The 15,155-nt window shown below is 45.7% G+C and overlaps 1 protein-coding gene across 1 annotated transcript; it reads right to left on the bottom strand.

The window, feature by feature from the left end:
• Positions 1–7,671: 7,671 nt before the first annotated feature.
• Positions 7,672–12,177, bottom strand: LOC144490183 (ankyrin repeat and SOCS box protein 12-like). The gene is made up of 2 exons (XM_078207987.1): positions 11,364–12,177; positions 7,672–7,805 (listed from the first exon to the last, which is right to left on the bottom strand). Exons 1-2 carry the CDS (start codon positions 12,163–12,165, stop codon positions 7,672–7,674), a joined length of 936 nt encoding a protein of 311 aa, XP_078064113.1. The 5' UTR covers positions 12,166–12,177.
• Positions 12,178–15,155: the final 2,978 nt, after the last annotated feature.

The raw sequence follows: 15,155 nt of genomic DNA, 5'->3' as shown, positions 1-15,155 counted from the left end.
CGAACAATTTCCTTGCCTTTTAGGCTCATCTATAACCCTCTATCTTACTAACCTCCATGAACCTATCCAAAAGTCTCTTAGAAGACTCAATCGAATCCGCTTCCACCACCACTACCAGCAGCCGATTCCACGCACCCACCACCCTCTGAGTGAAAAACTTACCCCTAACATCCCCTTTATACCTATTCCCCAGCACCCTAAGCCTGTGGCCTCTCGTGACAACCATTTCAGCCCTGGGTAAAAGCCTCTGAGAATCCACTCTATCAATACCTCTCAACATCTTATACACTATGTTTTCTCCCTGGTTGGTACTGAATGTAATGCTCTAAGAAATTATTCCAAATATGCACTGTGAACTCATCTTCCAGGGCACTTTTGTCAATCTTGTTTTCATTCCTAAGTCCCCTGTGATTATTACATTTTCTTTGTTACAACCTCTGATTATTTCTTGGTTAATATTCTGTCCCACAGCATAACTATCAGTACAGACATGATGGGCCAAACAATCTCTCTGTGTGGTAAAACTTCTATGATGTCCTATGTTAGGTGGCCTATAAATTGCTCCCACGACTTGCCAATCTTCTGGGCCAAGTTACTTTCTTATTACTGTCCTCATGTTATCATTAACTATCAGGGTTACTCCTCCTCCTAGCCCATTGTATCTTATTGAAATATCTACCTTGGGGTGATTTTTAAAAAAGTATTCATTTATAGGATGTGGGTGTTGCTGGTTAGGCCAGAATTTATCACCCATCCCCAGCCTGCCTTCTTGAACCACTGCAATCCATGTGGTGTAAAGTACATCCACCATGCCGTTTGGGAGAGTATCCAGGATTTTGACCCAGTGAAGGAATGGTGATATATTTCCAAGTCAGGATGGTGAATGGCTTGGAGGGTTTGCAGGTGGTGGTGTTCCCATGTATTTGTTGCTCTTGTCCTTCTATGTGTTAGAAGTTGCCAGTCTGGAAGATATTGTTGAAAGAACTTTGATGAGTTATTGCAGTGCATCTTGTAGATGGTACACACTGCTGCCATTGTGCATCAGTGGTGGAGGAACTGAATGTTTGAGAAGGTGAATGGGATGCTAATCAAGCAGGCTTCTTTGTCCTGGGTGCTTTCTAGCTTCTTGAGTGCTGTTGGAGAGTATTCCATCACACTCCTGACTTGTGTCTTGTAGATGATGGACAGGCTTTGGGAGTCAGGAGGCAAGTTACTCTCTACAGAATTCCCAGCCTCTGACCTGCTCTTGTTGATGTCATATACATGGATTTTAGTAAGGCGTTTGATAAGGTCCCCCATGGTCGGCTTATGATGAAAGTGAGGAGGTGTGGGATAGAGGGAAAGTTGGCCGATTGGATAGGTAACTGGCTGTCTGATCGAAGACAGAGGATGGTGGTCGATGGAAAATTTTCGGATTGGAGGCAGGTTGCTAGCGGAGTGCCGCAGGGATCAGTGCTTGGTCCTCTGCTCTTTGTGATTTTTATTAATGACTTAGAGGAGGGGGCTGAAGGGTGGATCAGTAAATTTGCTGATGACACCAAGATTGGTGGAGTAGTGGATGAGGTGGAGGGCTGTTGTAGGCTGCAAAGAGACATAGATAGGATGCAAAGCTGGGCTGAAAAATGGCAAATGGAGTTTAACCCTGATAAATGTGAGGTGATTCATTTTGGTAGGACTAATTTAAATGTGGATTACAGGGTCAAAGGTAGGGTTCTGAAGACTGTGGAGGAACAGAGAGATCTTGGGGTCCATATCCACAGATCTCTAAAGGTTGCCACTCAAGTGGATAGAGCTGTGATGAAGGCCTATAGTGTGTTAGCTTTTATTAACAGGGGGTTGGAGTTTAAGAGCCGTGGGGTTATGCTGCAATTGTACAGGACCTTGGTGAGACCACATTTGGAATATTGTGTGCAGTTCTGGTCACCTCACTATAAGAAGGATGTGGAAGCGCTGGAAAGAGTGCAGACGAGATTTACCAGGATGCTGCCTGGTTTGGAGGGTAGGTCTGATGAGGAGAGGTTGAGGGAGCTAGGACTGTTCTCTCTGGAGCGGAGGAGGCTGAGGGGAGACTTAATAGAGGTTTATAAAATGATGAAGGGGATAGATAGAGTGAACGTTCAAAGACTATTTCCTCGGGTGGATGGAGCTATTACAAGGGGGCATAACTATAGGGTTCGTGGTGGGAGATACAGGAAGGATATCAGAGGTAGGTTCTTTACGCAGAGAGTGGTTGGGGTGTGGAATGGACTGCCTGCAGTGATAGTGGAGTCAGACACTTTAGGAACATTTAAGCGGTTATTGGATAGGCACATGGAGCACACCAGGATGGTAGGGAGTGGGATAGCTTGATCTTGGTTTCAGATAAAGCTCGGCACAACATCGTGGGCCGAAGGGCCTGTTCTGTGCTGTACTGTTCTATGTTCTATGTAGTCACAGTATTTCTATGGCTAGTCCAGCTGAGTTTCTGGTCAATGGTCACCCCCAGGATGTTGATATTGGGGGATTCAGCAATGGTAATGTCATAATATGTCAAAGGGTGATGGTTAGATTATCTCGTGTTGGAGATGGTCATTGCGTGGTACTAGTGTGGTGCGGATGTTACTTTCCACTTATCAGTCCAAGCCAGATTGTTATCCAGATCTTGCCTATATAAGACATGGATTGAGTTTCTGAGGGGTCCCAAATGGTGGTGAACCTTGTGCAATCATCAGCGAACATCCCCACTACTAATCTTATGATGGAGGGAAGGTCATGATGAAGCAGCTGAAGATGGTTGGGCCGAGGACACTATCCTGAGGAGCTCCTGCAGTGATGTCCAGGAGCTGAGATGATTGACCTCCAACCACCACAACCATCTTCCTTTGTGCTGGGTATGACTCCAACCAGTGGAGAGTTTTGTCCAGATTCCCATTGATCTCAATTTTTCTGGGGTTCCTTAATGCGGAGATGCCGGCGTTGGACTGGGGTAAACACAGTAAGGAGTCTAACAACACCAGGTTAAAGTCCAACTTTAACCTGTTGACTTTAACCTGGTGTTGTTAGACTCCTTACTGTGTTCCTTAATGCCACAGTGGTTTGCCATTGCCTCTGCAGTATGGCTGACCAGGAAAGCCAGATGCACCTTCAGTTAGATTTTACTGGTTCATTGCCAGCAACTCCAGGCAATAGATACATTTACCAAATGTAATAATACTGCCCTGGTTGTAGCTAAAATATTGATTGAAATGATCTACATTTGGGGAGTGATAGATGGTGATCAATTATCACAATTAACAGGAATTGTTCACAGGTTTTAACAGTAATTTGTGTAATAGGTTTTTACACAAATTCATAGAATTCCTAAAATGCAGAAGGAGGCCATTTGACCCATCGAGCCTGCACCGACAACAATCCCACCTAGGCCCTATTACTATAACCCTGCTAGTCCTCCTGACACTAAGTGGCAATTTAGCATGGCCAATTAACCTAACCCACACATCTTTGAAGTGTAGGAAGAAATCGGAGCACCCGGAAGAAGCCCACGCAGACACGGGGAGAATGTGCAAACTCCACACAGACAGTTACCCAAGGCCGGAATTGAACCTGGGTCCCTGGCGCAATGAGGCAGCAGCGCTAACCACTGTGCCGCCGGTGCAGGCTCGATGGGTCAAATTGCACATATCTTATTATCCTCTGTTTCATGTAACCATCCATAAATCTACTATTTAATGGAACAAAGCACCACTGACTATATAATGTAGCCATGTGTGTTCTACTGATTATTGGATTCATGTGAGCTATTCACTCTGTAATGTAACAAGCTGTGTTGCGTGGGTTTCTTGTGCATGTATCATCTGCTGAAGAACCTCTCTCTCAGTTTGTAATAATTTGATATGCGTGTGCAGAACATTACCAGCTGGACTCTACTCTTGCTCTTGGTGATTGTACTGAACTGAAAGCTTTTCACTCGCAGGTTTCACCAGCAATGACCACTGTTCAGTTGATGGACAGTCAGTGCAACAAAGGTGACATCTAGTGTCTGCTGTAGGCAATGCGGTTGCTGCTGGTTTTTCCACTTGGGTTGCGTTGGGCAGAATCTTACCGGGCATGAGTGCAACTAAGGTCACACTCAGACCCATTTTCAGTATCCTCGGCATCTCTCAACTCTCCCATCACAGAGTCACTGGGATGAGAAGCTGGGGCCGCAGGCAATCCTGTAGAGTGCTCCCCCCCCCCCCCACCCCCCCCCCGCCACCACCACCACCCCCCTCCTCCCCTTCCACAGTGATGTTCCTGACAATGGTGGGCAACCTTCTATTTTAAACTCTCAAGGCACTTTGGAGTGGCACCTCCATTTAGAGTGCCCTTGCAATCTCCTACCTCCCTCAGCAGTGCCATCTCTCCCAGTGGGGCTGTCGGTTAGACATTGCTGTGGGTCCTACCTCCTGCCTTGAGAACCCACTCTGTCCTTGACTCGGCAATGACTGTGGAGGTATTCTGTTAATCACAGAATCATGAACTGCCTGCCTCCCAGAAGATTTGAACTGTCCCGTCTCTGACCCATCGCATGCAAACGATCCCAATGCCTGAAATCTTTCAAAGGGCATATGATTCCATCCCATGTGTTTGGAAGTGTTTGATAACCCCTAAATGGTCTGTTATTCAATAGACTAAAAACCCACAGGTACTTAGTTCACAGTAATTATTTTTGTCATTTTGTTTTGAGAATGAATTGGCCTCTCTCTCCCCAACCTGGGCAGGAAGGTGAAAAGGTCCTGCTTTCACTCCGTGTACGAGATCTCTTTTCAGCAAGGACAGTGAAATGAAACAACAACCTTCCTTTATTTGTGCAGCACATTAACACCCTCGGAGACTCGAGAGGAGCAAAACCAAACCGAAAATAAAAGGAAAAATGATGGAAATACAACACAGCTTGGCCAGCATTGGATAAAGAGTAAAAACAGGTCCCAACAGTTTTGGTGTTTGTCCTTCCTCAGAGAGTAGCTGGTGGGGAAATCTGTTGGTTAAACTCACAAGAGGTGTGAGCCTGAGCAGGAAGCAGAGTGGGTGAGGAATAAGGAGCTGAGGAGATCAGAGAGGTCAGGAGGGATCCAGTGGTTTGTAACAAAGAGCAATCATTTTGAAATCAGCAATACTGGAAAAATGGGAGATGTCAGTGAAGGGGAAGAGAGGGAGAGATGGCGATGGATTATAGATAGAGGCTGTCGATGAGTTGGAGTTAGAAAACTGGCAAAGGAAGCATTGGTGGCTTTGGCGATGATAAGGCCATGAGTGAGGCTTCCAGCATTGCTGAGGATGAAGTAAGGACAATAAAATATTCCAAGAGATGTGGTCCTCGTTCACTGGCTCTGGAGTCTGCTCAGGTCAGCAGAAAGTCAAACCTGGTTTTGGGGAGAGTGAGCAGTCAGGGGACAGGATGAAATTGAGACAAAACTGAGGCCTTGGGTGACTCTCTGTGTGGAGTTTACACGTTCTCCCCACATCTGCATGGTTTCATGTGGGTGCTCCAGTTTCCCCCCACAGTCCAAAGGTAGCAGTTTAGGTGGATTGGCCATGCTAACTTGCACCTTGGAATCCAAATATGTGCAGGTTAGATGGATTAGCGACGGTAAGTGTGCAGGGTTACGGGAATAGAGCAGAGGGGTGGACCATGTGGGATGCTCTTTCGGAGAGTTGGTGCAGACTCGATAGGCTGGATGGCCTCTTTCTGCACTGTAGTGATTCTATGGATCTATGGAATTTCTGGTGTAAACCAAACTGAACAGGTGAGATCCTATGGCTTCCCAGCCATGTGTTTTCTGGCGGTGGAAGGTGATGTGTTGTTTGCCAGCGGCGGGATTCTCTGGTCCTGCCGCTGTCAATGGGATTTCTCACTGATGTCACCCCATGCCACTGGTGGGACCGGAGAATCCCGCTGGCATGAACGGTCCGAGAATTCTATCCAACAACTCTCATGCAAAATAATTTAACTGGGATAATGAATCATAATTAATAACAATTAAGTGTTACGTCTGCAACATCACGTGTCTCTGTTCTGCCTTGCAGCTTCTGCAGCTGAAAGCCTCCTCAATGCATTTGTTACTTTGAGACTTGATTATTCCAATGCTCCTGACACTGGCCTCCCATCTTGCACATTCCGTAAACTTAAGCTAATCTGTTTCCCAAATCCGAACTCACATCAAGTCCTGTTCACCCATTACCCTTGTACTTGCTGACCTCCAGTATCTCCCGCTCCAGAAGTGCTTCATAAGAAATAGAAGCAGGAGCAGGCCATTCCATCACTGCTCCACAGTGGGAAGCTTTTTCCCAGGTCGGAGGTGACGATCACGAGGGGTCACGGGCTCAAGGTGAGAGGGGCGAGGTATAACTCAGACATCAGAGGGACGTTTCTTACACGGAGAGCGGCGGGGGCCTGGAATGCGCTGCCAAGTAGGGTGGTGGAGGCAGACACGCTGGCATCGTTTAAGACTTACCTGGATAGTCACATGAGCAGTCTGGGAATGGAGGGATACAAACGAATGGTCTCGTTGGACCAATAAGCAGCACAGGCTTGGAGGGCCGAAGGGCCTGTTTCCTGTGCTGTACTGTTCTTTGTTCGATAAGATCATTGTTGATCTGGTTGTGGCCTCAGCTCCACTTTCCTGTCTGCCCTCAATAACCCTTGACTCCCTTGTTGATCAAAAAATATATCTAATCCTTGTTTTCAATTTTCTTCTTATGGCCTTATCCCTCCCTGTTTCCGTAAAATCCTCCTGCCTTACCAATCTTCAATATCTCCTGCAATTCTGGTCTCTTGTGCATTACCAAATTTTCACTATTCCTCCATTGGTGGCTGTACCTTCAGCAGCCTAAGGCCCAGATTTTGAGATTCCTTCCCTAAACTCCACCTCTCTCTTGTTCCTCCTTCAACATGCTCCTTAAAACCAGTTTTTCTGACCTTTCCTACTATCTCCTTATATGAGTTGGTGTCAAATTTTGTTTGAAAGTATCATTTGTGAAAGGTATGGGGATGTTTGACTATATTAAAGGTACTATTTAAATGCCAATCATTGTAGAGCATCTTTCACTTATTCTAAAATTATACCTTGGAGCCAGACATTTTAAAAATCCTGATAGGGTCCACTAATTTCCTGCTTTTCTGATGTTTTGGTCGCCGTTTTTTGTTAATATTTGCCACTGGAAATTGCAGCATCAAAATTTCTCACTCAATTTTTTCCAAGTCAACAGTCACGGTATAGCTGCAAGCTCTGACTAATAGGTGGCATGGTGGAGGGAGTTTCTGAGTGCTCTCTCTCTCATACATTGATGCCATCTTGTGTATCAAAAATAAAATGTACTCACCAACTGACCGTGAGCAATGCCACGGGCAATTTACTCTCTTTCAAATCATTTTGAAATTTATGTCGCGAATACATCATTCTTTGTACATCTTCCTTTACTATAACTTACGGAATAACTTACTACATAGAATGGATTCAGGAATTCTACTTGTAATCAGATGCTTGGGCCAGTTACAACGAAGCTGCAAGAGTTGGGATGGGGATGGAACAAAAGGGTTGGGATGGGGATGGAATCTTGCTGCAAGTACATTTGGCTCTCCCCTCTTTCTACTGCAAGGGAGGGAGTGGGCACGTACTACTTTTACAGATCCACACAACCATGGTGTTCCTCTCAAGTCTGGTGCTTCAAATATTTCCTCAGGATTAGTGGGATGTCCAGTTGGTCAATGGAATTAAGGCCGCTTAACAGTTTGAGGGTCTTGCGGATGGCTATTCTGGTGAGTGACGTCAAAGATCTCGGTTGAGCTGGAAAACCAAACATACAGGAGTGAGTAAGTGGGCTACGCACGGACAAGACTATTTAGCCACTGTCTGACAGGCACAACAGTGCAGTCCCATATAGATTTCCTGTCTTTCTGGTGCTCATTATAACACTGGCTCAGTTCAGATCAGGAATTGAGCAAGATTGCCCATCTTCCTTTAATCTTTTAACAGTTTTTCTTTCCCGCTCCCCTTACTAAGGTATGGTTTTGACTGGTACGAGATGGCCTCAGACACCTTGCTCACCTGGGTGAGTCTCAGAGGCTCATCTACTCAACCAAAGAAGATAACGTTGAGAAATAGGAGCAGGAACAGACCATTCGGCCTATCGGGCTTGCTCCAACATTCATTACAACAATGGCTGATCTTCTGCCTCAACTCCATTTTCCTGCCTGCTCCCCAATTTTTTTTATTTTTATTCATTCATGGGATGTGGGCGTCGATAACTGGGCCATCATTTCCTGTCCAACACTGAGGGCATTTAACCCTATTGCTACGGGTCTGTAGTGACATGTAGGCCAGACCAGTTAAGGATGACAAATTTCCTTCCCTAAAGGAAATTTATAGTGTCACAAGTAGGCTTACATTAATACTGCAATTAAATTACTGTGAAAATTCCCTAGTCACCACACTCCGGCATCTTTTCAGGTACACTGAGGGAGAATTTAGCATGGCCAGTGCACCTAACCAGCATGTCTTTCAGATTGTGGGAGGAAATTGGCGCATTTCAGAGGGCAGTTAATAGTCAATCACATTGCTGTGGGTCTGGAGTCACATGTAGGCCAGACCACTAAGGATGGCAGATATCCTTCCCTAAAGTCATTCGTGAACCAGATGGGTTTTTATGACAATCAATAATTGTTTCATGGTCATCATTCGACTTTTAACTGCAGATTTTTATTGAACTTAAATTTCATCATCTGCCTTAATGGAATTCGAACCGAGGTCCCCAGAGCATTACCCTGGGTCTCTGGATCGCTAGTCCAGTGACAATACCACTACACCACTGCCTCTCCAAATCCTTTGATTTGATTCCCTGAGTGACCAAGAATCTGAACTCTCAGCCTTAAATATATTCAACAAGGAGTACCCTTACTCCTCTGGGGTAGAGCAGTCCAAAGATTCACAACCCTTTGAGTAAAGAAATTTCTCTTTATTTCAGTCCTAAATGATCAGCTCCTTATCCTGAAACTGTGCCCCCATGTTCTAGATTGCTAAACTTGAGGAAATAACCTCTCAGTGTCTACCCTATCAAGCCCCTTCAGCATCTTAAATGTTACAATGAGATTACCTCTCATTCTTCTAAACTCCAGAGAATATAGGCTCCATTGACATAGCCTCCCATCAGAGGCAAATCCTCTCATCCCAATCTACTGAACCTTCCACTGCAGGGATATCCTTCCTTAGAAATGGAGACCAAACTGCACATGGTATTTCGATGTGGTCTCACCAAAGCCCTGTACAATTGTAGCCAAGGCTTCCATATTCATACTGTAAAACCCTTGCAATAAAGGCCAGCATGCCGCTTTTTTTTCCTAATTGCTTGCTGTATCTACATGCTAAGTTTCTGTATTCCAAGTCTCTCTGAACATCAACATTTATGGATTTTGCACCTTTTAAGAAATTGCTTTTCTATTATTACCAAAGTGGAAAATCGCACACTTACCCCACCATTATATTCCATCTACCACCATGTTGCCCACTCCCTTAACCTATCTGTTTCTCTTTGCAGCTTCTATTTGTCCTCCTTGCCGTTTAAGTTACCACTGAGCTTGTAACGTCAACCTATTTAGATACATTATTTTCCATCTCTTTATCTAAGCCATTAATATAGCTTGTAAATGGCTGAAGCTCCAGCACTGATCCCTGTGGCATTGCACTAGTTACAGCCTATAACTTCAAAGTGTCCCATTTATTCCTACTCTTTACTTCCTGTTTATTTTCAAATCTCCTACCTGTGCTAATATATTCCCCCAAACTCATGGATGCTTATCCTGTGAGTCAATCTTTTGTGCACCTTATCAAACGGCTTTTGGAAATCCAAGTATAATACATCCACTGGTTATCTTTTATCTCCCCTCAAAGTAACTAATAAGTTCGACAAACGGGATTTCTCTTCATAGAACAATGTTGTCATTGTCCACATAAAGGAATTTCCTATTGGATGGCCACCGGAGAGTGGACAGGAGAGGAACCTCTGGATGATTTTTGCTTTCTTTCCTTATGCTAGGTTAGTGCAGTCAATCGTTGTACTGTAATTGCTGCCCAACTGAGGAATGGAGGAAGAGGAGGTGGTCATTCAGTCCCTTGAACATGTTCTACTATTCAATTAGCATTTTAACTCCATCCACCGCCTTTGGTTCCATATCTTTAGTACCCTAACAGTTATCAATCTGTTGTAATTTTCAAATGACAGTGTCCATGCCGAGCCCCCAGCCTCAGCTTTTTGAAGAGGAGAGCTTCAGGTTTCTGCTACCTCCCTCCCCCCCCCCCCCCCCCCCCCAACCCCCCGCCCCCCCCATTGGACCCTCCCACAACTGGATTTCCCCTGCTGCCGGTCAAATTCCCTGACCACCACTCATCTTATTGCCTACCACTCCCAACTCTCTCGGTTAGTTCACTTAATTGCTCTCTCAGCCTGCGACCTTGTAATGTAGGCTCTCCTCCCCAAAAGGCAGCTAACCTGCCATTCAGACTAGTAGGAACCCAATGCAAGTAAAAGTTAGAAACTGCAAGCCATTCGGGGGACCCGTATTTCTGGTTTATCTGACCTCAAACAGATTCCCTGCTTCAGGCCCATCTCTGAGGTAATATTTGGCCCTATGTCTCTTTTCCTTTATTCTTTCATGGGATATGGGCATCGCTGGCAAGGCCAGCATTGTTGTCCATCCCTGATTTCCTTTGCATGGGCCTTGCTAGGCCATTTCAGAGGGCAGTTAAAAGCCAACCCACATATAAGGTCAGACCAGGAATGAATGGCGGACTTCCTTCCGGAAAGTACATTAGTGAACCAGATGGTGTTTTCAAGACAGTATGACAGTTTCACAATGATAGTTTTATGGTGACCATCACTGAGAATAACTTTATGTTCCAGATTTCTGGCGGCACAGTGGTTAGCACTGCTGCCTCACAGCGCCACGGACCCGGGTTCAATTCTGGCCTCGGGTGACTGTCTGTGTGGAGTTTGCACGCCTCACTGTGTGTGTGTGGGTTTCCTCCGGGTGCTCCAGTTTCCTCCCACAGTCCAAAGTTGTGCGGGTTAGGTTTGGCCATGCTAAATTGCCACTTTGTGTCAGGGGAATTCTCAGGGTATATGTGTGAGGTTACGGAGATAGAGGCTGGGTGGGTTGTTGTCAATGCAGGCTGGATGGGCTGAATGGCCTCCTCCTGCACTGTAGGGATTCTATGATTTGTTAATTGAATTTAAGTTCCACTAGCTGCCTTGGTGAATTTCGAACCTGTGTCCCGAGAGCATTAGCCTGAGCCTCTGGATTACTAGCCCAGTGACAATGCCACAACATCACTGTTTCTTTCCTCTCTTACCTGTGGCTTGGGCTAGTAGTTCTGCTGCTTTGTTCTGCTGTGTATTTTTCACTGGGGTGTGGCCTGGCAGGCAAAGATTTGCTCCGAAGTCTATGAGTAGCTGGATGTACTGAGACCCACAACCATACCTGAGGCACATCTCCAGGACCGTTTTTGGTTGTTTGATCCTTGCTAAGAGTCTCTGCTCTGTACAATTGAAGTTGGGGTCCGCCCCATACAGGAGGAGCAGCCGAAAACAGTCATAGTGCCTGTACACTGAGGCAAGGTAGAGTGGGCCGCTACAGGCACAGGCATTGGATGCCCACTCTGGCACCTTGGATCGCACATTGACCTCAGCCCCATACTCCAGCAGCGCTCGCAAAATCTCCACATCCCCTTCCCTGGCAGCCGTTAGGACAGGCGAGCAGTTGTTGTAGATGCTTCCATTCGGGTTCGCCCCTGCCCTCAAAAGAGACTGGACGCAGTCCAGGTGCCTGCCGCTCACAGCTGTGAACAAAGGGGTCTGGGCCTTCACATCCAAACTATCTACTTCGGCACCATGGCTCAAGAGGACCTCCAGGCAGCTCAGGTGGCCCTTGGAGGCTGCCAAGCGCAGGGGGGTACCTGGGACCCCCCAGCCACTCCGGTTATTGATAAACTGAGAGTACCTCTCCTGGGACAAGAGTTCAGCCAAAAGTTTGGCATCATTTCGGGAGACAGCTTGGTTGATTTGATTCACCTCGACGTTGTCATCTTGATTTCTAGGCTGGAGCATCGAAAAGATCTTACTGACATCCACTAGGCTCATCTTCATTGGGCTCATGATCTAGTCCACCTTCAGCATGTTATTGGATTCTCTATCACACAGAGGCATTCATGATGTTACTAGTTACTCCTGCAGGCTACGCTGACATTGTCCATGATGCAACACAGGGATGATTATGAGGTCAAGGAGGCAGACTGTTACATTGTTCCACTTCATTGGCCTGGTCATTGCAGAGCAGGAAGAGAGCACTTGAAAAACAACTTGCAACAAAAATTAGAATTGTACGCAAGCCCCATAACAACTGGGCTGGCACTAAATATTTGTTGGAATTTAGTTCTCAAATATGCTTCTTATGCGTTCTTGGACAGCCTGTCACTGAAGGTAAATCTCATTGGCAACAATTACATTTGCCAATTGTACTGTAAAAGAAAATGGGAAATGGTAGTGGAGGGGTTAATGTACCAACAACAATCCATTGGCTCTCAGATAGAGATATGAAAGGTGGCGACTAATGCAAGTCATCAACAAATTCTTGAAAGCATCTGTTACCAAGTTACCTACGCTCCTCATGTCTGTCAACCACCCTAACTAAAAAGTGTTCTAGTTTCTGGTTACAGATTGGGTCCAGAGTGAATCATAGCCCCATTGCCATGAGGATGCTGGATTTTGGGGTGCATTCCACATTAGTGATGTCACTGGGGGAAAAAAGTGATAATGTCACAAATGGAACATGTTTGTTTCTGTGTGACGAACTCTGTATTTGGCAAGAAAAAAGCTTGCATTTGTGAGATATCCCTTTGCACCAAAATAAAACTGAGAGTACTGGGAAGAGGGGTGACTGGAGTTCCTAGCTGAGCCATTATTTCTGAGAAGTTAGACCCTGGCTGAAATTGCAATGGGGATGGAAAACCAGGTCAAAAAACAAAGACAGAACATAAATTGGAGATTTCAGGTTACAGCTTGTGGTCAGCAGCAATACACAAAATTATTTTAAGGAGAAGAAGCGAATCTCTCTCAGGATGAGGTCAGGTTTCTGTTTGGTAGATAAAAGGAGACAGGAGCTTTTGGAGGTAACGTGTGAGCTGGCTAAAATGATCTGAAACATCAAAAGCTGTGTGTGAATAGTTCAGAGGTGCTAAAGAGCTGGCTGGTTTTATTTTAAACCACAAGTGGCTAAACTGTGAACCACTGTGTTATTGGCTCGTCGATTGTAAAAGAACTCTGGAAAACTTCATCATCCGGTTTGTCATGACCTGAGAGACAGGGAGTTCATAGAAGTGCATCTTGCCGATGATAATCGTACACATGAGATTCAAAGGTGAAAGCTGGTGTTGGATAGGACTCTGGCACGGCGGCACGGTGGTTAGCACTGCTGCTGCCTCACAGCGTCAGAGACCCAGGTAGCACAGTGGCTAGCACTGCTGCTTCACAGCTCCAGGGTCCTGGGTTCGATTCCCGGCTCGGGTCACTGTCTGTGTGGAGTTTGCACATTCTCCTCGTGTCTGCGTGGGTTTCCTCCGGGTGCTCCGGTTTCCTCCCACAGTCCAAAGATGTGCGGGTTAGGTTGATTGGCCAGGTTAAAAAAATTGCCCCTTAGAGTCCTGGGATGCATAGGTTAGAGGGATTAGTGGGTAAAATATGTGGGGGTAGGGCCTGGGTGGGATTGTGGTCGGTGCAGACTCGATGGGCCGAATGGCCTCCTTCTGCACTGTAGGGTTTCTATGATTCCCGGCTTGGGTCACTGTCTGTGTGGAGTTTGCACGTTCTTCCCGTGTCTGCGTGGGTTTCCTCTGGGTGCTCCGGTTCCCCTCCACAGTCCAAAGATGTGTTGGTTAGGTACATTGGTCATGCTAAATTCTCCCTCAGTGTACCCGAACAGGTGCCGGGCTGAGGCAACTAGCGGATTTTCACAGTAACTTCATTGCAGTGTGAATGTAAGCCTACTTGTGATAAATAAATAAACTTTGACCTACCCTGTATGAATGAAGAACAGCCTATTGTGGAACTGTGTTGTCATGTAATGCCATCCATGCTGAAGGGGAAAGACTCATAGTGACATATCTTTAATGTATCAAACATTTTAAGTGAAGTTCATCATTTCTAGCGAAATACCATTAATCATGTTTAACTTTATGTTGATTTTGGATTTTACTGTTACAGTAAAAGTTTTAAAAAGAGAAACCTTGTCCAATTTGTTTCATTGGTGTTGTTTTGGGATTGAATTTTTGTCAGAATATTGGTCGCTACGGGGATAGAAACAGTTGATGCTCATGGAGGCATGGGACCTTAGAACTGGCAAGTGGAACCATATCCCATATCAGCCACTGAGCAACATTGAGCAACAGGTTGAGTGTCAATCTGCAAAATCCTTCCAACACACCAGGTGAGGTTGGATGCGGGAATTGTTGAGTATTATTTCAAAATTTGCAGCGTGTAGTAAACTGTGGGGCTAGGAGGTGATGGGATATAATTAATACTGAGATGAACCTCAGCAAAATACAAGCTGCCATTAATAGATTTGCAGAATAGGTGTGTAAATGGCAACTGTATTTCGATGTGGCTAAGCGTGGGTTGCTGTAGTTTTTGTAGAAGTAGAAGACACCTATCCATTGGAAAATAAGATGCTACAGCTGCAAAATTCGGAACACGGATCCCAAGAATTGCAAATGGTGCCCAAACTGCTGCCAACCAGTCCTGGCGTGGCCTGTGAGGCGTACCCTTCCAAGGGTGTTAGTGCAGTCATGCTATGCACACATTGGAACCACGCAGGGTGGGCACATCATGACATTGATTAGCGTCTTAAACGCTCCCAGGTGGATATGTATTCAGCTACAAGAGAGATGTACTGCTCCACACCTCTATTAAAAGGCATTAGCATGGGATTTTCAGGTGAGGGGCTTTTCACTTTCTTTCACAACTGCGTAAGTGCTGTGCACTGTGTTGTTGGAGGAGTTCTCACACGCAGTTGGAATCAGCAGGTCTCGCTGCTAGACTCCCCAAGGATTGAATGGATATGGAGCCCTCTGAGCAGAACTCGTGGGGACTAC

This window comes from Mustelus asterias, unplaced genomic scaffold, assembly GCF_964213995.1.
Source record: "Mustelus asterias unplaced genomic scaffold, sMusAst1.hap1.1 HAP1_SCAFFOLD_2987, whole genome shotgun sequence".
Classification (NCBI taxonomy): Eukaryota; Metazoa; Chordata; class Chondrichthyes; order Carcharhiniformes; family Triakidae; genus Mustelus; species Mustelus asterias.
The sequence above is the reverse complement of the archived record's forward strand: the minus strand, read 5'-3'. Positions and strand labels throughout refer to the sequence as shown.

Coding starts and splice junctions, on each gene's coding strand:
- LOC144490183 (XM_078207987.1), bottom strand. CDS start 12,165: ATGAGCCCAATGAAGATGAGCCTAGTGGATGTCAGTAAGATCTTTTCG. Junction 7,806..11,363: donor ACTACTAGCCCAAGCCACAG/GTAAGAGAGGAA, acceptor TTGGTTTTCCAG/CTCAACCGAGATCTTTGACG.